Here is a 27,564-nt window from a genome sequence, read left to right as displayed (position 1 = left end):
GAGCTCTTTTTTTCTCTCTGTGAGGCCGAGAGGGAAACATCCCTATGCACCGCGACCTGAGGTCTATTTTGAGACCCTGGGACGAGTTGCAAGCCCACCGACCGCACCCCCGCCGAACCGACCTAACTGCCAACAACCTAACGACCAGTCCCGCTATATCTCCAAGTCCGTGTATCATTCCACCCCAACAGCCCCCCACATTCCCCCCTCAAACGGTGTGAGGTGTACACCATTCCTCCCGGAGCCTCAAAGATCTGAGGTGTAGGCCAGCTCTCCCGTCACCAACTTCCACGCTTTGACATATCCAGAGTGTTAGTAGCCTCGAAGGGCCTCAGCAGGCGCGATCTGAAAACCAAGGAAGGCAACCGGAATGATGAGGAAAGGAAGATGAGGAGGGAAACGAAGTGGTGAGAATGAATGTGGTTCCATACGCCTGATAAAGTTACCCGATATTCATCCATAAATGTAATGGAAAAAGCCCGAAAAAAAAAAACTCACCCAGGCAACTCATCCCAAGCGGGGAATCGAACCTCGGCCTGCGGGGTTCTGGAGCGAACACGCTACCACGAGACCACAGTGGTAGATATCCGAGCTCTTAGTTTTATACTGTGAACGGTTAAAGAGAAACAAAATGGAAAACTGAAACCCAATGGTACTTTTCCTGGCAGACAGTTGCGATATGACAAGTTAGTTAATGCTTCTATATAGAAAATCCGAAATTAACCTTGTGCTTGTACTTCACAAATTACAGTAACTATTGAGGAACCACTCTGATTATTTTACAGGTGCAGTGCGATTCTTGCAAGGCGATTGGGCGCAGAGAATCAGTTGAAGAACAAAAGGTAAAACAAATCAAACTAGATGTCAAAGAAGGAAAAGGCACACAAGAAATCAAGACAAAAGAAAAGGAACAAGAAATCAAGAAAAAAGAAAACAGACAAGAAATCAAGGAACAGGACGTGATGGAAGAACAAAACGCCACTGAAGAACTTCATAAGAATATGCTTCGCAGCGTTGTGGATTCCAGTGTAGAAGAAGACCTCCCAGTTGTCTGATATTATTCACATGAAGTAACACATTCCCAGCTACACACGACGACACCGGTGCCATCGTTCGGATAAAGGTCTGTCTTGCAGTAATTTTTTTCTTTAGTTTGTCTGAATATGACGTGTGATCTATTATTAGTAGACTGCAGATTCATAAGCACCAAAAACCGTGCAAATATTCTAAAAAACTTAGGAAAACATGCATTAAAAATAGAAAATATGGAAGTAACAAAAGTTCTAATGCTGGGTATTTGGCGGTGAAGCCATTCGTCCTGCTTCGCTCCGATTTTTTCGTAGACAGTTTCTTTCTGGAGTGTTGGACATCTGGCGAGGTGCTCCCCATCAATCTCTTCATTCAGCCCGCACAATAGACAAATAAGTGACTGGAGGATTCCTATTCTGTGTAGGTGTTTTGCCATGCAATCATGGCGTATAATTAATCTGACGGCTGCTACTCCAAATATCCTGGGTGAATCAGCACCCACTCGTCATCATTAGCTTTGATTTTTACACCGTCTGTTTTCTTGCATTCCGAATTATTTTTATATTTAGTTGCCAAATCCAACAAAAAACTTTTCTATATTGGTAAAACGGGATCCTTTATTTCTTTTCACATCAGCAGTTTTGCTGTTTATTTTCAACAAATGAGGGGTTCGGGAGTGAAACATGGTAAGTGACGTTTTAGTGTTTGAAGTTATAGGTAGGTAAACTTTTATACAAGCAACTTTTTATATTTACCAGGAAAGTAAAATCTGTATACTTCTGCCATCTGTTGAGATGTTGGAAAATAAACTACTCCATTAGACGCAGAATGTAAGAAACCATATTCTACGCTACATCTCTCTTTTTTGACAAAAATGCCAGTTACCATGTTTTACACATGAGCCTTTCAAATAGTGATTGCCAAAGAGATCGTAATATTGTACAAGTTTTCTCAATATGAAGCGGAAGAAACTCGTTCAGAGTACGCCTAATTTTAATTTTGGCAAGGCTTCCCTGGCTCATTCTATCCCCCATTTTCGCTAAAATTAAAAAAAAATCTTAGTTAACATCCGTCTGAAAATCGTTGTTGAATCCGAACTGCACGAAATTAATTGTTGCACAATTGTTAAAATTGTAGCATGTGTTAACAAGCAACAGGTTAGTGCATTTTTAACATTTGGTGATGAAACCGGCTCTTAATGTTCTGTATGCTAATCACTACTTTTAAGGGGTGGACAGAGCATGCAAAATATGCTAAATCCGCAGCGTATTCATGAGTGTTAGTGAAATTGTGTGTGATATTATGTTTAGACCTATACGAGTAAGTGTGATTGTGGTTATTGGAGTATGTGAGTGCGTTAACGTGAATTTGTGTGTATATGTGTGTCAATGTTACTGTGAATTTCGGTGTGATTCTGAGAATGTGAATATGTGAGCAGGATCAAGAGTGGGGCATAACAATCAATGTGCAATTATGTTTTCGTGATTTCATTAATGGGAGTACGTTAGTAATTACTGTGCGAAAATTCCAGTGTGATTGCGAGAATTTTGAGTGTTACTGTTATATAATCATCTGATTGAAGTTCTGCCTGATATATACATCTCTTATCAGGTAGTATATCTCACTTGACGATATGTGTCAGAGGAAGAATAATTGTTTGTATGCATCTGAATTCTCACTAGTGTAACATGTAACTAGTCGGCGATGTACGCAATGGAGGGGGAAAGAAACTGGACACCCTACCACATTATCTCCTGGCCTAGTTGTCTCATAAGTTGTACCTTCATGGTGTCACTTGTGAGGTTCAGACCTGTCTTCGGACAGTTGACTAAACAACAACTATTATATATTTTGTGTCTGATTCTAAGAACGGGCGTATGCAAATGGGATGGTAATATTGTTGAGTGTGGTTTTGTTGATACTGTGATTACGTCTTACACAATTGGTATTGCTATTATAATAATTTGTGTTGTTCTTGTTTTCTTTGTTTCATTGAAAGTATTTTATTTCAGAATCATTTCAAATGCAGTGACTATGTCATGAGATAGGTATACGTCTATATAAATTACGTTCTTTATTCTCAAGCAGTTAAAATCATGTTTGGGAGCGTAAGCATCAAATTGTAAACAAGGCGCGCGGACTGATCTATTTGTTTCTGCTTGCATGCTCCTATACTGGACTGATCCCATTATTTAAGCATTTCCGTTGGACTCATCTCCTTTATTCAGCTTGGCTCATTTCTTTTTCTTTCATTTTCATATTTACCAAACCTCTTTATTTAAAATCTGATATGTACGTGTATTGCAAAGCTTATGTTTCAGCGTTTCATTTAAAAACTGAAAATGGATTTATCCCCTTTATTTCTTTCTTTTACCCTTCATTTGTTTTAACATGCAAAGGAATACCAGCGATTGTTTAACAGGAATATCGTCACCTTAGGTAACATGACATTGAAAATTTTCCATAACAAAGCGGTTAATCTTATTATAATGCTGGGCAATTACTTATAGATATTGATTATTTCAATGTGATTATGCTAGTGGGGTGATATACCTATGATCCTTGTGTGTGATTTTCTTTGGCACTGTGGTGACAAGTAATATAATTGAAATTCCTATTATACTATTGAGCAGAAGAAGGTGGATTTCTTGACACTGTCTGCTATTCTAATGGATTTTCCTTCTTTTCTTAACTTCACAATTAAACTTCGAATAGCTAATAAAAGTTCCATAATGTACACTTTTATGATAGCCTACTTCTTGCACTCGTCGACCTAGGTGGCGCAGTCGGTAGAGTGCGGGCCTTCTGTGCCCGAGGTTGCGGGTTCGATCCCGGTCGAAGTCGATGACATTTCTGTGCTCATGTCAGTAGATCTACTGGCATGTAAAAGAAGTCCTGTGGGACAAAATTCCGGTACACCGGCGACGTTGATATAACCTCGGCAGTTGCGAGCGTCGTTAAATAAAACATAATTTTTTTCTTGCACACCGTTCGCCTTACTAGTTTCAATCAAGTATGTACTGGCCGTAACTAAATTGATACAGTTCAGTTCTCACGTTAAGCCGTTAAATAAGACCGTTACAGCAATAAAAAGAACGCATGTATGGAGATCTTTCTTCGCCTTCAACTAACGATCATTAATTTATCGCATGTTTATGAGGGAAGTGAACACACACAGCCTCGCCTTGTTTTATATAGGCCTACATGAATCATATGCATGTGCACACGTGTCCTACAATCAAGCAGAATTTTCTTCTTAGTACGTACGTACAGGGATATCACTTTCTTCTTACCAATATTTTTAACATTAACCTGGCTATACTCGGAAACACTGTTAACCCGCTTCAATTACAGGAGTTTGGTGTTACTAGTGCAATATGTAAAGAAATCATTTTACTAGCTATAGGAAAAGAGAAAAGTAGTGTATCCATTTATGTTACAGGGAAATACGGTATTACCATTTTCAGTTTGATCATTACTTTTACGGTATTTTATCAAAATATAGTAGAGTAGTAATTTTTTTTCTCACAAACTCAACTCTTCAGGCTTTGTATTCATTTATGTAATGTCTACTTTATTCAGCATATTACCGGTGTTAACATACAAAATAGAGAGTGAATTTAAATTGAGGGGCTCAGAAGAAAAGGGATGTAAGTGCACTTAAGTTACTTTTGAGAAAATGGGGTTGAAAGTATTTAAGCTTTCTTAAAATCAGTGAAATTATTAATTTAAATTTTAATGTATGATGCGGTTAAAAGACATATTCCTTTGCCACTAAAATTTTAGATGCTTTAGCTTAACCTGGATGCACTTAACTCATGTTATTAGAAATGTCACTTGCATCCTTTAGTTTCTAGCCACCTCAATTCAAAATAAGCAAATTTTAAATTTTAAACGAGTTGCTGAAAATAGTTGCCGTACATTACAATGCAGGCTTCAATTCTTTTACGCATGTTATTAAGATATTTTGAAGCATATTCTCCGAAATTGAATTTATAGTTTCTTGAATGTAATTTTTAGTTCTTCTATTGTTGCCGGATGTTTAGCAAACACAGCTGTTTTACAGTAAACCCACAAAAAATAATCCAAAAACTCAAATCGGGCAACTGGGGGGCCATATCCTCCGTTTATTAATCTTGTGTCATAGAATTCTTCCAAGAAGTTTATTGTACTGCCAGCAGTATGTGCAGTAACATCATATTGTTGGAAATATCCCTCTTGCAATTCATCATCATGTACTTCTAAGAATTTTTGCAACAATTGTTCTCTGTACATATACCATAGCATTTACAGTTTCATCGAAAAATAATGGTCCTATGATCCTTCTTAGTGACATGGCAACCCAGACTCCAGTTTTCTCTGCGTGCAAGAGTGTTTCAATAAATTCATACGGATTGTTTGTTTAGTATTTATTTATTTAACCTAGTAGAGATAAGGCCGTCAGACCTTCTCTGCCCCTCTACCAGGGGATTACAACTATAATATGGAAAATACAATTACAATTAATATTAAAATTACAATTATAATAAAAAAACTCGAAGTACGAAACGATTACCTGACTAATAAAGCTAGACAATTTATCATAGAAATTAAGAACAAAGAATATTTTGTATTTACTGAATTACAAATTAAACCTAGAATAACAAAATTGTATAAAGATGAAATTACCGGATATTGAAAGCTTTTGTACTCCATAACCGGAAATTTAGACTGTTCACATACCCAGAAAGATAAAACTATGCTTCATCTGTATGAAAGGTCAGGTTCAGGATTTCTTTGTTATCTGTTGTTGGAACCAATGACAGTATTGAAGTCTTGCTGTGAAATCAATAGGTTTAAACTCCTGAACTACGGATACTTTGTATGGAAACATTCCTAATTTCTTCCTGAGAATTTTGTGAGCACTTCCGTAAGAAACACCAATTTCTACAGCTAGCTTCTTGACGGCTTATTAGGACTTCGCTGCATTCTTTCTTTAGCATCTTTTGTCACCTTTGTTGGCTGTCTTACACTTTTCTTCCTTTCTGTACATCCTGTTCCTCTAAATTTCTCTACCAGATTAATGACATTTCTACAAAAATATTTCTAATGACATAATCAGGGAAGCGTGAAGAAAACTGTTGTTCACATTCGGTTATATTGTAATTCCAGTTTCCACCATCATCCTTCATACCTAGAAACAGTAAAACAAAACTCTTGTTTAAATAATGTTGTTAAGTACCGTGCCATACGTTCGGTAACTCTGATCTTCACTTCTGCTCAGTCCACACAGATAAAGTTATTCAGTCATGCTACACACCGTACCTGTGCAAAAAATAAGCTTCAATAATATAGGCTCTTTCTTCTATAGAAAACGTAATCATATTTCTGAAACACACTATACTCTGCACTGCTTACTTCACTGCTAGCAGACTTCTAATGCAACAGCGGCCGTAAGTTTGTGTGGCTGACTGGAGCAAGGACATTAGTGAAAGGGGTGGGAGTCAAGTACATTCATAAACGCAGGTACAATAAAAATACAAGTAGAAATAAAGTGATATCCTGGTACATATTATTTAATAAAGAATTTATTTACGATTGGTGTACAGAGACTTCTTTTACCCACTGTACGCTCGTATACAGATTAAAGCGCACAATGTGCATATGGTGCATTTCTGTTTCAATTATTTTAGGCTTCTTCTAATCCTGCCACGTTCAGCATTTGTTTGTATTAGTCGGTTTTATGTGGTTCCATATCGATTGTACTACAAATCTTAACTTCTTAAGTATTTTTTTTAAATATGCTGCTATGTTCAGAATTTGTTTGTATTAGATGGTTTTATGTGATGCTATGCTTATTGTCCTGTCACTCCTTAACTTCTTGGGGATTCTACTAATGCTGCCATGTTCAGTATTCGTACATATTAGACAATTCTATGTGGTTCCATGCCAATTGTTCTGGAACCATTTTATGTGATTCTATGCCTAGTGTCCTGCAACTGGTAACGTTTTAGAGCATTCCTTTGTATTATACGGTTTTATGTGGTACCATGCCTATTACCATGTAACTCGCAGTTCTTTGCAATGGCTTCATTCTGAGATCTTTATAACAATTATCTTTGGTAGCTAGTGGCCGTGTATCCTAAATGTCGGCACGTGGTTAGGAATTAACCTTCAGAAATTATGTTACATAGATTATATTAAATTTTTACTTAGGATATTATATATTACATTGAAATAAATCACTATTTTTTTAACGTAAATATTTCTTATGTGATTAAAATGAAAGGTACAAGCACTTATAACATCTTCAGGTCAGTAATAAAAGCACACACTGAAAATAATCAATGCATTTCCGAAATTCTGGCCGTCTGCTAGCGTTTTCTTTAATTACTATCATCTTAAATTACTGGAATTTAGACGTTATATTTCACCTCCATATTTTACGAGAGAACATTGAACTTCAGAATGCAGTAGATAATATACTAGTACATCATCGGGATAAAATTATATACAAACAGCGAATGCAAGGAAACGTACATCTTTTTACAAAAATTTGTGCCAGTACTGTGTATAGTTGAAAAATAATTACAATACAAGGAAGAGTAAAAAAGTAACTTTTATAATAGTTTTATTAAATAAATATGTACAATAAGAATTCAACTTGTAGTACTGTGTATATAAAGATATAAGGAAATGAATAATTATTGTTAACTGGAAGGCAATATCTAAAGGTAGGGAAGATTTGACGAGGTCGGTATAGGAGTTTAAGTTCCACATAGGAATGTAGAGGAAGCTATTTTGAACTAATGTACTTTCAACAAAGTTTATTTAAATAGGTCTATCGAAAAACTACCAAAGCCTCAAAAGTGCATTCCCCTTGGTAAATAAATGGTAAAAGCTATCGTGAGTTGGAATTTCGAGTGGCCAGTATGTTGTGAGGCATTTTCCCAGCTCAACTTGATTGTGGGGAGCCATTCCATCGACTTCAACCTGGACAAGTATGTTAAATATTAGTTTCCTTCATACTGTAATAAACGTCGGAAGGGAAGAGCGTAACACAAAGTGAGAAAATACTCAAGAAATGGCTATGTTGTGCAAAATCTTTGATATTTTGGGAAACGGTATGTACAGGTAGTTTAGTAAATGCCTTTGCTGCAAGCTAATTATTATTTTTTTTAATCCAAATTCAGTCATTTTATATTAACATGGATTTATTTTACATTTCTTCTGAAAATTGGATTAAGATGGGAAAATTAATAAGGGTTAATTATATTTTTAATGTGCTTTCCTCTCTGAACATTGTTTAGACCTTGAATTCCCGGTACACCAGGCAGTAATCATCTCTCCGTTTGCACCAATGAATTTTGCATAGCTACAACAACTTCTTCTGTAGAAAAAAGCAACTATTATTATTATTATTATTATTATTATTATTATTATTATTATTATTATTTATTTTGTATACAGCAGCCATAATCTTTTGTTATTTCTTATAGAATTGCAATGGGGTACGTAGGTAAAAAAGGTGTTTTGGGGGTACGTTAACAAATAAGATTGACTACCACTGCTCCAGGTGATCGCACCGAACAATCCATCATCGTCACGGAAGACCGATCAGTCCAAGGAATTCATATTGGCAAGGTGTTGGCTAGAAGCTATCCAGAAATGACAGCGTTTAAAATTTGTCCGCTCATAATTAAAATACCTACAAGGAAAGCTTTGCGTCAGATTCTGAAGAAACGAGCATTAACTTTGATGGAATGGGAGGCAGATTGAGACTTTTATTATTCTTGGGATGAGAGTCAAAGTGTAAGAATGCGAGCGAGGCCATAAAACAAATACATAAGTCTACGGGCCCAGGGACATACAATACGACTTTTTTGTTCAGTTTCATTTGTGTTTGGAACTGCGTAAACAATTAGCGTCACGTAAAATAATTTGTGGCTCAATTTCGACTTTGGTTGGCTGTAAGAAAAATGATAGTCTTAGCCAATTAGAATATTCTTTCTTTGCAGGCTTCATATTCGCACTCCACATTTCGTTACTACTTCCCATGTCAAGTAAGAATAATAATAATAATATTACATTTTTATTCTTAATTTATATTGGCAGACTTAAGGGCATATGCTTCCTCTTACACTCAACTAGGTCACAAATATACTATCAGATAGTCAAACAGTGAAATTAATAATGAATGGTAATAATAATAATAATAATGATAATAATAATAATAATAATAATAATAATAATAATAATAGTAATAATAATAACAATCAGTTGCTTTTTTCTAGAGAAGAATTTGTAACTGTGCAAAATTCATTGGAGCAAACGGAGAGATGATTACTGCCAAGTATACCGGTAATTCAAGGCCTAAACAATATTCAGAGGGAAAAGCGTATTAAAAGTATAATTAACCCTTATTAATTTTCACATCTTAATGTACCTTTCAGAAGAAATGTAAATTAAATCCATGTTAGTATAAAATGACTCAATTTGGATTAAAAAAATAAATAATTAGGCCTAATTTGTAACAAAGACATTTAAAAAACTACATACCTGTTCCTAAAACATCAGAAGACTTTGCACAGCATAGCCATTCCTTCAGAAGTTTCTCCCTTTGTGTTACGCTCTTCTCTTCCGACGTCTGTTACAGCATGACGGCCTTTTAGAATCTAAGATTTAACTTAATTCTCACGGTTGAAGTCGATGAAAGGGGACTCCACAATTCCAATAAGAATCAGGTTCCACATGGCGTTAACTAACAGGGATAATCTCAATGGCGAGACAATGAAGTTGAGCTGGGAAAATGCCTCACAACATACTAGAAGCTTGAAATTCCAACTCACGATCACTATCACCATTTACCAATGGGAATGAACTTTTGAGAGTTAGGTAGTTTTTTCGATATTTAACTAAACTTTGTTGAAAGTACAGTTCAAAATACCTTCCTCTCAGAAGGCTCTACATTTCTATGTGGAACGTAGCCTCCTATACCGACCTCGCCAAGTCTTTCCTACCTTCAGATATTGCCTCTCAGTTAACAATTCTTCATTTCCTTATATATTTATTAGGCTACACAGTTTCACCATCTGGATTTCGGAATACTGCACATGTACCTATTTATCACGGTGAAAACAATTTAAAGTGCAGAATTCTACTGAAGAATAAATGTTAATGAAACAATATTCAATAGTCAGAAAAAACTGACCTACTGAATAAAATCTTTCATATTGGCAATTCTTCATCCAGCAATGTGATAGCTAATCTCCCATCTTAATATTATTAGGTTAGATTTACTTTCGTGCATAGGCCATAGGGAACAATATACTCTCCTCAATTAATCGTTAATAGAAAAAGACCCAACTTTAACACTTGATCTCAAATTGCTTCAAGTATTTAGGAATTACGGTACAGACAGCCTATACACCAAAAAAATCGAAAACTCCAGACCTAACGGGAGAACCGCTACGTTTGCGATACTGCCGACATTGGTTCGTTCCACAGGGTTGCCACAAGGAAAGTAGTCAACGTACTAAATTCTTGTCAAAAAGGTACTGTATAAAATACTACATATATTAGTTAATTATGCATTTTATTATTAATTATAATGAACGAATTAGCAGCAATAACACAAAATAAATACGTGAAATATGTTTTAGTCCTATTAATATACTGTAGTCCACTCTACTATACAACGTATTTTTCTATAGAGTATATCTTGCTTGAATATCCGAGAGGAAAACTCATTACTTGGTCATTTACTTTGAGTATGTCTGTTTAGCAGAGGATACAATATTTTACGTTTCACATATATCGTTACCTTGCTTTCAAAACCTCGTAACTCGCTCGGATGTCGATTTTTACTTTTTTGCACATTTTTTAAGTAATTATATCCAGATATTCATCTACTGATAAAACAGTAAAGCTTTAGCATATTAGTGCTAATATGGGTCTATTACGAAACCACTTAACTTCCCCCCCCCCTCTCTCTCTCTGTCTCTCTCTCTCTCTATCTCATAAATTGATTCCAAATCTTGTAACAGTACGGCAGAGTGTTGCTAAGCATTGCTATCTGTGGAGCGATTACACTGCTCGCATGTAAAAAGCTGTTTCATTCTTTCTTGTCATTAACTCTTTATTATTTGTAGATATTCTAATTAGCAATCGCTTTCCTGAATATGTTACATATAAAATTAGATGTAGTTCATGACAAAAAGCCACGGAAACCTTTAAAATGTCCCGTTAATTAATAAATTTTGAATCGAAAGTTTTGTATACGAGCTGCATATTTAAGAGGTTTTATTTATAAAATGTTCTCATACAAAAATGACTACGGTAACAAAAGTAATGTTTTAGGCCTTCGAACACTACCTACTTTAAATAACTTATTCATTTTGATTTGTGTTATATCAAGGACCCAGAATGGGTGTTTGCTATGAATCTGCATGACATCCTCATGTGATCTTGAATGACAGCGTTAGCGCTCTACTATAAGATGAAATTTGTGTATACAAATTTACAATTTACAACCTCAAAACCCAGGAAGGCCATTGTTTTATTTGGAATGAAGATGATGGGCAGGTAACTTTCAATTAATTCAGCACAATCCTCTATATTTTTATTTCAGAGCTGCCAACAGTTTCAGGATATGAAGTTGTTTTATATTGTGATGGTTGTGCAACTCAGAACAGAAATGTTACGCTGAGCAATGCCTTGCTTCATCTCACCCAACGAAATAAAATGACGGTCGCTCAGAAATACTTGTAAAATTGTTCATACCCAGATGGGATGTGAAGCTATGCACTCACTTATTGGAAGGTAGTTATAAACTTCTGTGTACTGAATTATTATGTCTCTATTAGGCCTGGTTTCAAAATAGATGATCCTAAGAGAACTGATTTAAGATGCATCACACACAAACAAGACGGCACAACTACAAATTTCAGTGTAATGGTGACTGGGCACCATTATGGCATAGAAAGAAATCCTAGAGCAATAAGGGAAGTAGTACTGTGATTGTACTATACAACCAACCTTTGAAAATGAAGTTAAATTTGAACCTTTGTAGAAATTACAAAAGATCCTGACTAAGGATGTTAATTATTTCTATGACAATTTCTATAATTAAATTCTTATTGTGTTGGTTGTGCACTACACTTACAAAAACAAATTTTCAACTTCAAGATATTAATTCAGTTTTAAGGCTCCCAACAGTCTATTTTAGTTTATTAATAATATTGAAATATAAAGCATTCTTAAATAAAATTGATTAAAAAGTTGTTCCTCTTAGAGGAAAGAAAGGAAAAGGAAATATTTTCTATACAGTCTTGTGATTGACAGAGTAGTGGAGCCTGCTAAATACACGACATTCTTTATATTGGAAACAATGTGTTATTGTAGAATAAAATAATCTCTAAATGTGCTTCCGATTATTAAAATTCAAGAACACATATCTCATTTTACTTTTACAGAAATAAGCATTAAAACCTCTTAATTGGCATTTGGCACAGAGCAGAATTTAGCAAAAAAAAAAAAAACTTTAAATCAAAGGTATATGGACTAATGTTGCATAAAACCAACCAACCCATTTATTATTCAAGATAAACTGAAATTATTCTGTACTGTAAAATCTTGTTTTATTCATTTAAGAGGTTTTGGAGTCAAGGTAACAATATGCTACTTTCTGCACTAAAGGTCTATGTCTCTGCTCCGTAAGTTATTATAGGTCTTTTTGACGTCTAGTAGTTCCTGATTTCTGATTCCCTGTATACTGATTGGCTGTTTAATATGAGAAGTAGTTAGTGCGTAATATGCTCTGTTTGCTGCCGATATCCTATTCATATTTTTATGGGTATATTTAAGGAACTGGTTTACCGAGCGCCTCCAAACACTGCCTGCAGCCTTGGTTGCACTTACTGACAATAATCTACACCGGGTACAGGAGAAATAATCTACATGGCAGGCGGCATTTTCTAACATCTGCCTGATTGATTCTACGTGATTAATATACTTTAACTAATCTTACCATCTTTTCTTTTGTTCCATTTGATAGTCTAATATTTGTGTCAATATTTTCTCACCTATTGTTCGTCGGATGTAAGTCCTATCTTCAGTTTAAGCAGTATGGTATCCTCTGTCTGACCCTGTAGTTTTTGTACACCATCCTGTATATCTGCATTAATTTCTTTTTAATTCTAAAATTGTCAATGAATTTATGGCACCTAGTTTTTCCAGTGTCGTTCTTTCAAAAACTGCCAATCGTTTGGTAATTTCTGCACTGAAGGCCTAGTAGATCCTGATTTTAGATTGTCTGTATGCTGATTGACTCTTTAATATGGAAAGTATTGTATCATGTGCTCTGTTTGCTGCAAATATCCTATTCTCTACTTCAACTATTAATTCAATTTTTGTCATTTGTGCTTCCAAATAAATTATATAAACTTATCAGCAATTTCATTCACTAAGAAAACACTATTTCCACAAAAACGTTAGGTGTGCTTTCATCCCTTATTGCCTTCAAATGGTTTTTCTCTTTGTTTTCTATCTTAATCCGCACAGTTATTGGTACAGTATAATGTAAGATCTTTCACTTAGTGAACACGACATGGAGAAAAAGCCATTATATACAGCTATTTCAACCATGTGACTTTTTTAGCGTAGTCAATACCTACGAGTAGTTTGTGTGATTGTAGTTATTCTCTTGTATGCAACCTATAGAATTAAGGTTCATCTTCTTCAATTAGTACAAATTATGTGGTTTAATTTATGTAAACGTAACTTCTAGAAAAAACCTGTGAAGTTAATTTCATTCACGGCATGACAATAATTGAACTCAATTATTGCGCAGTACGTATCATGTATTAAGAAATTACTAGAAATTGTTAGCCAAATGATTATTTCCTTTAAATCTTGAACGTTTCATTGAAGTGAAGTTTTACGTTCGTTTATTTTACCCCAATTTTAGATTGTGTCTTATATTCACACTACTGCATAAAACAAACTTGAAAATATATTCTAAGTGACCTTTTCCTTTCATAAAACTAACACTGCTTTCAGTAGGTCTGTATGAAGTAATACGAGTAACGTCAAATCGCAATTCTGGACCTGCTTGATATAAAGATTATTTTGACAATAAATTTATTTATCTAGTATATTCCTTGAAGTGTCCCTTGCCCACGCCTAAACTCATAAGGTACCGTGACTTGAAACGTCTTGATGAAACCCAACTACTTGAAGACGCAATGAAGATTCCCTGGGACTCAGTATGGACCTTGCATACTGTTGACGAGAAAGTTGTTAAACTAAATGAGTACATTATAAATTTATATGACAAGCATGCTCCTATCAAATATAAACGCGTAAAGAGGACACCAGCACCATGGATGACTACTGACAGACGTAGTATGATTATGGACAGAAACGCTGCATACAAAACGTTTAAACATGACAAGACAGAAATCTCTTATAATTATTATAAACTCTTACATAACAGAACTACCCAAGCCATTTAAAACTCAAAACTGAGACATTTTCATAACATCTTGAAGGTGGGAGCTGATCCTTCCAAACTGTGGAGAAACTTACGGACAATTGGTTTAGGAAATCCCAGGACTCAGGTAGACAGTGTTCCAGTTTCTCTTGACGAACTAAATGATCATTTTGCAACTGTACAGTCAATAACCTTGGATAAGGTTGACAAACAGCAGACAGTTCACGAATTACAAATGACTCCAATTCCGAATAGAGAAATATTTTTCTTCACTTATGTCACAGAAACTGAAGTAAGAGCGGCAATAAAACGTATTACTTCTAAAGCCGAAGGTGTGGATAATATTAGTATAACATTATTGAAGAAAATATTGGATATAATACTGCCGACATCAACACATATATTCAATGCCTCACTCATAACTTCTACCTACCCGAACCTCTGGAAGAAAGCCTTTATCCGTCCGATCCCCAAAATTACAACCCCATTATGTGCAAATGATTTCCGTCCAATTAGTATCCTACCTGCTCTATCAAAAGCTCTGGAACGTATTGTTCACAAACAACTAATGAACTATCTAAACGAACATACCTTACTGGACGAATACCAATCCGGGTTCAGAAATGGACATAGTAGGCCTACGACTACAGCACTACTAAAAGTGAATGAGGATATACGTGAAGCTACGGATGAACGTAAATTAATATTACTGACATTACTTGACTTCAGTAAGCCATTTGATACAGTTGACACGGACCTTCTATTATGTAAATTAGGACTTCTGAATCTTTCTGAAAGTTCTGTTACTTGGTTTGAATGCTACCTTCGCGATCGTCAACAATGTGTCATTGCATGAGATTATTCTTCAAAATGGCGTGTCGTGAAATCTGGAATTCAACAAGGATCAGTTCTCCGACCTTTACTCTTCATGATCTATATTAATGACGTGACTAATATGATAAAACACTGCAGATACCATATGTATGCTGACGACTTGCAAATTTATTTGTATTTCCATCCTGACGAGACTAGTGACGCAGTAAATAAAATAAACGAAGACTTGAATTCGAATTCACTGTGGACACACACATTTGGATTGAGGTTAAATCCAGATACTGTAAAACGCAAGCAATCGTAATGGGACATAATCGTCTACGAAGCACTCTTGATAGTAGTACTGTACCACATATAGGCCTAATATTGAATGGGATTATTGTTAAATACAGTGAAAAAGTTAAAAATCTTGGCATTTTTATGGATAGCGTTCTAAATTGGAACACTCAAGTAACACACATTTGCAAAAAAATATTTTCTCAACTTCACTCCTTGTTTCATATGAAAGAATTTCTACCACTTACAAGTCTAAATAAGAATCTTATTCAGACGCGTTAATGCCCCATTTTGATTATTGCGATTCCTTGCTAACTAATGTAAGTTCACTCTTAGGTGAGAGACAACAACGTGTTCATAATGTGTGCATACGATTCATCTGCAATATGACCATATAACACCTTCCCTCCAGTTACTTTCATGGGTGCGTCTGAAGGAACGAAGAACAATACATTCACTGTATCTTCTGTTTAGAATCATGCATAAGTTACTTCTACTGCGAATTATCTGTTATCGCGCTTTCAATTTCTTACAACTCTCCGAAACCGACATCAAGCACTTCTTTCTATCCCTCATCATAGTACGTCTTTATACTCATCTTCCTAAACTGTAAAAATCCCTCGCCTCTGGAATACGTTACCTAATGACGTCAGGGACTGCCAGACTTTATCACAATTCAAAATTAAATTGGAAAATTTTGTCTTAGTTAATGTTTTTAGGTATTGCTAGAAGTATTGACTTGTGTTTTTCTTTTTCTTTTTTAATCTAGATTAAAATTGCAAGTTTCTTGTTTATGTTAGGTAATTAGTTAAGATACAATTAATTATGATACTTAATCACTCATTTAAAATTTGTGTGACTGCAACCTGTCTATTTTTTTGTCTGGCTTTACTTTGTTTATAGTGTTTTTTTCTCTCTCTCTCTTTATTTCTTGTGTAGCCTTACTTTGTACATAGTGTATTTTTTATGTTTATTTATATTATTGTATTTGTATTCCTGGTGTTGTGGAAGAGAAGGCCTAATGGCCTTAACTGCACCAGAATAAATAAATAAATAAACAAACAAACAAACAAACAAATAAACAAATAAATAAATAAATAAATAAATAAATAAATAAATAAATAAATAAATAAATAAATAAATTAATTAATTAATTAATTTTAGTTCGACTACAGTCGTTGCAGATGTGCGACACGATGACGCTGCGTCTGGAAGTCTTGAGCTTTAAAATTTGAAGGCAGAGCGGGAAGAAAATATATAGAAGTCCGACATCTGTGTTCCCTCATGAGCGTGCCTCATAAAAGAAAAGCAATTGCCTTTGCACTTATGAACCATATCGCCATTAAATTTCAAGCTTCAGTGGCTGCTAAAACTTTAGCTTAAAACACGGTCAAACATTTTACATCCTGGCGTCCTGAGAATATGTTTTATTCCCTTTTTTTATTGTCGGTAGGTCGCTTTATGTCGCCACGCCCCTAGTCTTAATTGGCAACCTTAGAAAAGTCTTAGAAGAACTTGAGGTTTGCTTAATTTATTTTCAGTTCTTTTATTTACAGTTTTAAACTCTGTATGCCTCCTTCGGCGTCTGTGTTCAAGATTATTATTATTATTATTATTATTATTATTGTTATTAAAACGAGAGCAAAAGATTGAGCGGTATATGTCTACAGTCCTATTCCCAAAAGTTATTATGAGGTGATACACAACAGCCTCGCCGGATTGTGATGAGTACTAGGGTTAGGGTTAGGGTAGGTCACGGTGGCCACGGGTGGGTTAGGACGACTCTTGGCACGTCGGCAATACTGAGGCCTATTGTGCACCCCGAATATTACTGGATAAATGAGGTTGAAGGTGTACCATCCCACCGGCAGCATGTGGCCCCTCACCCGCTCATCCAATGGGGGCCTCCTATCCTTCCCCACTCTAAGTTCATACCGGCAAGGTGACTAAGTATCACAGAATCTATTCCAACGGCCCTTCCAAGTTGTCGAAGCGCCCTTGGAAGTGCTCCTAAGGAATAAATCCTGACAGAGATATTGCGGAAGGGGAACCCAGGAACAGATGGGGAGAAGACGCACCCTCCCGTAAGCGGATGAAGACTGCGTCTTGACCTGAATATGGATATTGAATGAGATGAAGAAGATGAACGATATATGAAATCTAAATGAACCGTGGTAATGAAAATTCCAACCCGGCATCTGCCTAAGTAACTGTGAAAAACGACATGAAGAGTACTAGTCGTCGAATGGCGAGTACTGTATAACCTAAATTTGCCTTTAAATATATCAGTAATTAGAGTCCTACGTTTGGTTACTTTGAATACTAGCTAGGTGTAAATCGGGCAAGATGCAAGTTAACGCCGATTGGCGAGTACTGTATAACCTAAATTTGCCTTTAAATATATCAATAATTAGAGTCCTACGTTTGGTTACTTTGAATACTAGCTAGGTGTAAATCGGGCAAGATGCAAGTTAACAGTTCACACTTCAGTGAACGAAGCAGTCTTCCCGCATGCACCGGTACTGTGTGCCTACATCTTAACTAGTCTCTTTGTTCTATTTGAAAACGTCTGGTGATAATGCTCATTTTTCATTAGAAGCTTCCTTTACCATTGCTGTTCTCCTTTCGACTTCCTGGCAGCAGCTCATGTTAATATTCATAGTACACCCCAAGTATTTGAAGCTGTCCGCTTGTTGTACTGTCTCAATTCCAATTCGCACGCCTACCGCCTTTATTTTTCTTCCGATAACCATGATTTTCGTTTTGTCTGCATTTATCTTCAACATATACTGCTCAGAGTTATTGGTTAGCTCCATTAGCATATACCATCATCTCCTCTTCCAACGCCAATGCCTTACCATCAGCAAATTTTATGCACTTTATTTTTACTATCCTACTCTCACCCCTTCCATTTTCTGAAAACAGATCTTCCCTGAATCCTGCAAATAGATGTTGAACGGAAATGATGTTTAGAAGAATCTCTCTATAAGCTATTACGTAAAATGCTCGGCAGATGATGACAAAACAAATAATCGAAAGGTAAAGAAGAGAAAGGATAAAAGTAATGTACGTCTTTCTTTTCTTTTTTTTTTTTTTTTACAGGTTTCCTGTTGCACCGTTCCATGTTGATGTCCTGTGAAGAAGAGAGCGGATGACTCATAGGCCTATGGAATGACTGAGTACTCATGTACAATGTATTTCTGCAGAAAACTCACTCATAAATTTCTTCGGATCTGAATCGGCACTAAATTTTACAATATATTTTACCGAATATCCGGACAATAGAGTCTGTGTGATGTATCTTGTCTCACTGTGAAAAGAGAGAGAAAGGAGATATGTCTTACTTCGTCTGTATTGTTATGGCGATGGGGGAATGGAGCGGTGCCGTCCATCCATCCAGTGTCGGAAGGGACCAGTTGATACATTCTGTAGCGCAAAATAAAATTACAAAATATCTCTCTTTGTACTGTGTAGTTCCGTCACTGAGCTTGTCTTTCAAGAAATTGAGTTCCGGTAGTCTGCACAATAACAAGGTTTTGAAAGGAATACTGAAAATTTACAACCCTCTTATAATCTCTACCCTCATTTGAAGCGACTTGGTTTTATTGCTACTGAGACAAGATAAACCTTACCAGGTATAGTAATTAATATGTGTGGTTGGAGACGCTATTGCGAGATATTTGTTCTCTCTAATTCATTGTCATATGCGTGACTCACAACACTGTTATGTTTGCATTGCGTATTATTAATAACCTTGTTTTGAAGGCGTTAATAGTTCAAACAATTATTTTTAATGTGGAAAATCGTTCTACATATTAATGTAAAGCTTATATTCGACAAAATTTAATGTCTTGTAAACATTAGTGCCGATTTCAAGTCAAAAGATATGTGTGAAACATATATATGGAAGTTCAATTTTATTATCCTGAAGTCTTTTGTAAACCTTACATCAAAATAATACAGCTTTTCTACTGTTGATGCTAAGAGGTACAGATAATATAACTTATTAAATATCACGTAAAAACAATTACTTACTATAAGTTTGAAGACAATGGAGGAGGAAAAAACATTTAAGTCTTAACCTGTTAAATAACCTCTCTGTTTTTGCACATAGCCTATCAGTAAGTCAAACTGAATACTTAACCCAGCTGTTCTGTTAGATTTAACTATACGAATGTGCTGTTCGGGTCAATATGACCCGACCTATTATAATTGCATATAAAATTACAAAATCATGTTTGTGAACATTTGCATGATTACAATAATATAGTTTATCATTATTGTCATTGTTAATATAACTGTTATTTATTTTTTATTTTATTATAATCTTACATTATTTTGCTTTTTTTTACTATTATTCGTTTGTGATATTTTATTTTGCTATATTATTCATTTGTTTTTTTTTTCTACATTCTTATTAAAAATTAATAACAACAAATTGAAGAAACATACTTCTTTGAATGAAATTTTTAACTTATAATACAACAATAGGCCTTGAAAAATTATAGATTAAACTAAATGCTTGTGCTATGTTATAATGATTAACTTTTGTCTTATGTTTTGTGTAACACACATGATATACATAATCACAATTCTCACTGCTTACAATTATGTGACACAAATATGTGGCATGACCTTTACAATATGTTTGCTATAGTTTCCATACAACATGTTCGTTTTATTGTCATTGCTTGATGGACAAAACTTACAGCGTTGTTTTACAGTTTTCCCTCTTGTAGACTCTGATACCGGCACTGTAGTCACAATTTTAGGTTTTTGAATGTTCTTGACAATTCTGATTGCTTCCTCTGTTCTTGAAAAGTACTTTCTTGATGAAATATGTTCCTTTGTCAGCGATTTTTCAAGTTCCTCTAAGAATAATCTCCTTCTAGTCAATTTATTTGCATTCCAATTTGGGCCTATCGAAGTTCACAAGACATACGCATTTTAAGCAGATACATCAAGAATGTTGTAGAAAAATATCACTGGCAATCTGTTTGTTTTTCTTTTGCAAGTATATGTATATGTTACTTGGTCAAGTGTGTCTACAGCCTCTTTGGATGCATTATAATCTAAAATCATTTGAGGCGTCTTATCATTCCTGTTGCTGACTTCGTTGTGTGAAGATGCAGTGTACTCATTAGCACAACTTTTTGTTTTTCTTTGGGATACAATTGACCACAGTAGTATCATTTGTGAAGTAAAATGAAGAGCTATGTACTTCCTTGTTGTTCAGTTGCTGTGGAAGTTCTGGCTTATTTTTCCGTATAGTCCCAACATTTTTTTCAAAAGTATTGTTCCAAATTGTAAGAAGTGAAAAATTTGTCACAAGTTACATTTTGACCCCTTAGGTTACTGGAAAGATCACACACTACCCTCATACCCTGACTTTTTTCTGATGGTCCATATTATTTCCCTGTATAAACTTGTGCTACAAATGCATATGAAGTTTTGCTGTCATAAAGCGTCCATATTTTTATTCCGTATTTCGATGGTTTGCTGGGAATATACACCTTCAATGGACAGCGACTTCAAAATCCTACAAACTGTTTGACAGTTATATTTTCGCCACGATTGAAGAATTTAGGAAGGACCTCCAGACATTTCTCCCAAATGTAACGAATAGCAGCAAGCTTATCAGTGGGTCTTCGTTATTCTCTAGTAGATTTCTTATCAAATCGAAAGACACGCGATATCTTGCAAAAGGTTTCAAATAACATAGCCTAGTTGCCCGCAAAATGTTTCTGCCCGTTTTCTGATCCCACAAAATTTTGTTGACTCCCCATGAGATCGAGTAACACCAGCAAGAAGCAAGAGTCCTACATAAGCCTGGAAATCAATACTGTCGATATTTGCCCATTGCTGGCCATAAACTCGCCGTCCTTCTATGTTTGGCATCTATATTATTTCATTATGGTGGCATACCTTGTAAAACCTGATGTAGTCTTGATGAGGTTCGAGGCAGAAAGATGGCCCTGTTGTGGAGATGGATTCAACTTCCATTCTATAGCTTTATTCTTGAAAGAATTGACTGAACAATATCGACTGGTTGTCGACTGTCAAAATTGTTATCATTTTCACGTTCAGATTCATAACTTGCATTATCTTCAAATTCTGAAACAAACTCTTCACTGCCGGAGGAATTCACAATTGATATTAACTGAGCATTACTCAGTGGTCTTTCCGTCATGACGTCTGAAGTCAAACTGAGAAACAACATTGAAATACTTATCCTGATAAAATGTAACAGTTTAGAAGGAATTCATTGAGAAAAACAACAGGAAACCAGTTCATTGTTGTAAATTAGTGTATCTGATTTTTGGCAATAATTCAATTTCTACTCATTATAATAAAAGCATAATACAAATTCTTGAAAAATGTTAATACCACATCAGAAAATAATAAAAGCTTATGTTGGGTCATATTGACCCGAACATTACATAAGTAACAATTACAGATTATGACAAAACTATTTGAAAAATTTAAATTATTTTTAAATCACAAATGCATATTGCATTGTTAGACAAAGTCACTGAGTCTCATAAGCATATCTCACTATTTCAAGATAATATTAAGAAAACAATATTCACTTCGGGTCATATAGACCCGAACAGAACAGCAGGGTTAATTGAGAAATAATTGTAATACCTTACGTCCAACTGTTCTTTTCCGATTTGGGGTAGTACAGGACGCATTTTTAGAGGAATTATATGCGAATGAAGAGGGCAGTAGGTAATATGCTAAAAATCTGATATTGACGTGAGAAATTCTTGCATTTACATCTTTTTTGTATTTTTTTTAACGTGGAACATTTAAGTAGGCACCTGTGCAGGAAAATGTTCACTTGCATTTCTGTAGGCCTAATACTTAGCGCTTCTTGAGCATTAGCGGGAGAACGATGCAACCCGCAACACATCGTTATTGGACAATAAATATGCATTTTGAATACCATCGTATGTTTTTGCATTCAAAATAACATTAGTGATCTGATCAGGAAATGCTGTATCTATTTCATGTGAAGCAATTGTGTGATTTCACAATTATTTCAAGTGACCAGACAAACATTTTCATTATTTACTGAAATTAAATAAATAAATAAATAAATAAATAAATAAATAAATAAATAAATAAATAAATAAATAAATAAATAATACGTGAGAAATATGTTGATCATGAGGTCACATGCGATTATTTGAAATCTCACAATCATCTTGGAAACATCTTAACGTTTTAAATAATTTGAGATGAAATAATGATGAATTTTTTATTTATTTCTTTGAAAAAATGAATAAATAATAAAAATTAATCATCATGCCGTGGCCCTGTGATTATTTGAAATCAACTACCATCCACTTAAATGTTGCTTTTAGGCGAGTATATCGTCTTTGTCTCGTGGAAAATAACAGTCGGATTGCAGAGGAGCTCCTTTGGCTCCAATTTCAAATTCCGTTGTTGTTCTGCATGTACAATTCAAGGCTGAAAGCATTCAAATAGGACTTGAAATGTAATTGAAAATTTATAATTTTATACATGTAAGGAAACAAGAAATTCGGCTGCCTGTGCTTAATGCACTCTGATTTATAAGAAATAGGCCTAAATATTGTAGTTGAAATGTTTGAAGGTAGTGAAGAATCTGCTTCTTGAGTTACAGCGTCAACTGGAGCACTCTGATTGCAACCAATTTGTATTAATTATATACGTTTATTTATTGTTTATGTTACATTTAATTTCAAATTGTACTGGTGATGCTTTTATAGTTAACTTATAGTGGCATTGTGCTATATGTGTTTACTCATGACTTTATATTGAGTGATGTAAACACGAATTTAAGTTGTTCTTTGTTTAAGTTACAGTAATTTCCAAGTATACTGTAGTTGCTATTGCATTAGTTAATTTACAGTGACATTGCTTTGTGAATGTTTACTTGTAACTTGGCCTGGGACTCTCGAGACTAAAAAATGTGTGTTTAGGCACATAAAAAGAGCTTGTAAAATAGTAATATGTAGGCACTTAAATTAGTAAAACAGGTCCTCAAAAGTTTTATTTCAATTTATACAGAAATAAAAAAATTACAACATTTTTATTCATAATTTGCTATGTAATACATATCAATCATCTTTTCGAAATTATACACAGTGAAGCTGAGTTTATCAGTGAATTTCAGTTTGTAAGCGGAGATGGAACGCTTCACACAGAGGTTAGAGGGGCGTAAATGAACTTACTGACATTTTGCTTTCAAATTTCAGCAGGAGGATTAAAATTCAACAGGGAGATCGTCACTCTTTCTTTCCATGCCTAGCTTCACAGGCCTCAGCACTGACAAACCAGGATTTTCCTTGAACTCACTGTTACAATTATCTCTTATCTCATCCTCCAACTGCCTTCTCGAATTTTAAATTTTATTCTCAGCTTCCTGTATTAATAATAATTGATGTTCACGGCAGTTACCCTAAAATTCCAGGTCAGCTTATAAATCTGGGATGAGTTATGAAAACGTGAACGTAAGGTGTTCTTTGCTTGTTTGAGTTACTCTAAATCAAAGTGTATTGAAGTTGCTATTGTAGTATTGTTTTTTTGAAGTAGCTTTGCTTTTTGTATGTTTACTTAAAGCATACTCTTAGAATGAGGGATTGAAACAAATCTAAGGCGAGCGTTGTGGTATATGCACGACAGGCGTATACTTATTTTTTTAGACTGATGGTGGTGAATGTTATTCATTAAAAATATTATAATCAGTTTTTTGTTACTACTTTGCTGAAATATATACAATATAGCCTGAATTATTTTGTAGATGGTGGAGGTATATGATGCTAATTAATAATAATAATAATAATCAGTACTTTATAGTTCGTTGCTGGTATATGCACGATGCACTGAATTATTATGTAGACGGACGGTGGTACATGTTATTAATTATGAAACATAATGTAATGAGTTTTGTGAAATTATATTGATGTCACTTGCATAAAGTCATGAAGGATTTGGCTGATGTTGTATAATGTATTTTTTCATTAAAATGAGATTTAGTAAGAAGTATTGATTATTGTATTTTACAGTCAGTAATATCTTGGATTATTGTTGTTTATAACATTACTCTTCTGCTGTTTTCAGCCTTATTACAATTACTGCCAACAATTCTGGAAACTGCCTTTCTTTCGGAACCTACAGAATGACTTGTAGTGCAGTTCTGTTAAAGTTCTATGATAAAGAGAATCAATGCCCAGATTACTCTCACCTTCATCGGAGTGATTACAATAACAATTATGCAACACGAATTTTAACTGCATTTTAAAGCCTAACTCTTGAAGTATAGTACTTAGGATATTTGTTATAACAATGTGCTACTTCTTTGAAATTTCCTACTCTGATTATCCCCAGTCCTCACATGATAAACTGGAATGTACAGTGTTAGTAAAACGAGTAAAACTACCTAATGCTGCTCAGACAGATGCGCAGAGTAGGTTCTGGACAATAAAATGTTGTATTTAGGGAGGGGGGTTTATTCGGTGACTTCGAGTCTTGAGATAGACCATGCGCGAGTGTGCTCTCACAAGTCTCCCCACCTATTTCCCCTCTCGTGCATAACGAACATCAGGTCCTTTTATTTATAACGTGACAATTTTCACAGAATGTGATACATTGGTCAATTAAAAAGAATCACTATCTTTATGTTCAGTGCGCCCAAGGATATGAAGCCTCACGAGATTTCTGACTCTACAATATATCATGTAATAAATATCAACCTGGAGTCCAATGTACTATGAATTCATATTCCGTATAAACGTCCTGGGTACTCTTTGACATACAATAACTTTATTATGGATTATTATATGTTGTAGGAATATTGGTAATAATGGGGATTCCTAGGGCTGTGTTAGTTTAAAATGTGCTGACATTTGGAGCATTTTCTCATCTATTCCTGAGATACATATGACAAAACACATCTATTCGTTGAAGTTGTCTACCTCTTTCGTAAGGGAACAAGAATAAAAACATGCCCTTAAATGGCACAACTGAAGAACTTAATTCGTCTCAGAAAATAAGAAATCCGGGAGAGTACGTAAATCAAACAGGATGAAGAAGATGACTTATCTTTTACCCCAAATGGTATACAATTTTCGTCAGGGGTGTGGGAATAATCACATATCGGTAAAAGGTAAAGGTATCCCCGTAACATGCCATGAAGGCACTTGGGGGGCATGGAAGTAGAGCCCCATGCTTTCCATGACCTCGGCACTAGACTGAGGTGGTGTGGTCGGCACCACGCTCTGACCGCCTTTTACCCCCGGTACTCAATTTTATAGGAGGCTGAGTGAACCTCGGGGCCGTTCTGGAAGTTTGGCAACGAGAAAAAATCCTGTCACCACGTGGGATCGAACCCCGGACCTTCCAGTCCGTAGCCAGCTGCTCTACCAACTGAGCTACCCGGCCGCCTCACATATCGGTACATTTAGTTAATATTGTACTTACATAATTTCAGGACTGTCAAAATTGAGCCAGACCTAGCATTGAGGTGTTGTAGCCCACTTATTTATCACATGATCAATTTCAGGATGTGTTGGTATTCTTAATACGAAAAGTACTATAGCGCTGAAATTTGCATAGCGATGGTGTTGAACAGCAACCTCGTATGTCAAAATATTCAAGTTTATAGAAGAGAGAAAAACATTTTAATATCTTCGCAATGGACAAATATCAGACATAATAGATTATTTCAATCTCTTCCTGTAAATTTTATATCCATGACTTAAGATGTTTCTGCAGAAGATACATTTTATTCATTTTTTTGACATAAGAGGTTGCTGTTCAACACAATCAATATGGATAATTTCCTGTCTAATGACATGTAACACAATAATAATATATGCCCGAACTCTAAAGATGTAGCTCTCTTTTATCCTGATGTGCGACCCAGATATTTGCTAAGACGTCTCTTCAGTCGTTGAAATTGAAAGTAATTTCCATCTGATTTCTCTGTATGTTAGGGAATTGCAGACTGGAATTAAATGTGATCTGCTTTGTTGGTAGTATCTGAGACTGAAGATTAATTTTCCTTAATCTCCGTATGTAGCCCTTTCTGCACTACTCTGTAAGATATCCTCTGATATTAATGTTGAACATATTGAGATTTATTCATACCGCTGTCTCTTAGAACATTTTCCAATAATTCAAAACTAAATCCGTCATTACTTGTGGCATACTTCGCTTGAATTATTTTGCTTTGCAATTCTAATATCCGTTTGGAAAAATGTAAACACAGGATGAATAACGAAACTAGACTGTTCAAATTCTGTTGCGATTGTGTGGTAGGGTATGTGAACTATAGAAAGTGAGAATTCTAATATTTCAATTTCTATAAGAAGATAACTTACTGTCGATGTGTAAATGCAGAGACGTCATTAAGAAACTAGCTGGTCAATGAAGGGGAAGTTTGAAGTGGCGAAGCATATTTTTACTTTTGAAAAAATTATGCAAATGTGTGGTCCGCACAGTGATTCTGTGCTTGTCGGTAAGAGACAATGCGGTTATAGCTTCGTTAAAACGGTGTTTGAGTATTGGAATGGAACTGATTGACCACTGAATAAATATTCAAAACTAGTGAGGACTTACAGTATAATAATGTGTGTATTAACTATATGTTATCAGATTGACTATGTCTCTAATGATGGCTAGGTAGCTTATTTAGCGATTGTGCTTTATCCCTCAAGAGAACGTACAAAATGGACTTGCAGCATGTGTGGAAGAATAGGAAAAGTGTTTTTTAATCTCATCACGTTAACTTGGACTCCATCAATGTACACGAGAGTACGGAGTGTCCTCTGAAGAATGGAAGAACACATCACACACCATGAAGAGGAGCTGAAAAGATTGTTTTCGTGTCCACCTCCCTAAGAAGAGTGCGGAAATGGTACCGTGCACTCAGCTATGCTAATGTAACGGCTTAAAGCAAGTTA

The 27,564-nt window shown here is 35.2% G+C and overlaps 1 protein-coding gene across 1 annotated transcript in view; it reads left to right on the top strand.

Annotated features, from left to right (window-relative positions):
* LOC138708008 (uncharacterized) overlaps positions 1-24,635 on the top strand; it is a 90,135-nt gene extending 65,500 nt beyond the window's left edge. Inside the window, exons 4-5 of the mRNA XM_069838117.1 lie at positions 786-1,123; positions 18,713-24,635. Of these exons, the coding sequence (XP_069694218.1) occupies positions 786-1,055 (270 nt within the window). The 3' untranslated portion in view covers positions 1,056-1,123; positions 18,713-24,635. The remainder of the gene's footprint in view (positions 1-785; positions 1,124-18,712) is intronic.
* The last annotated feature ends 2,929 nt before the right edge of the window (positions 24,636-27,564 follow it).

The sequence above is a fragment of the Periplaneta americana genome, chromosome 10 (genome assembly GCF_040183065.1).
Source record: "Periplaneta americana isolate PAMFEO1 chromosome 10, P.americana_PAMFEO1_priV1, whole genome shotgun sequence".
In the NCBI taxonomy this organism is placed as follows: Eukaryota; Metazoa; Arthropoda; class Insecta; order Blattodea; family Blattidae; genus Periplaneta; species Periplaneta americana.
Note: the sequence above shows the minus strand (reverse complement) of the source record. Positions and strands in the feature narration are given on the sequence as shown.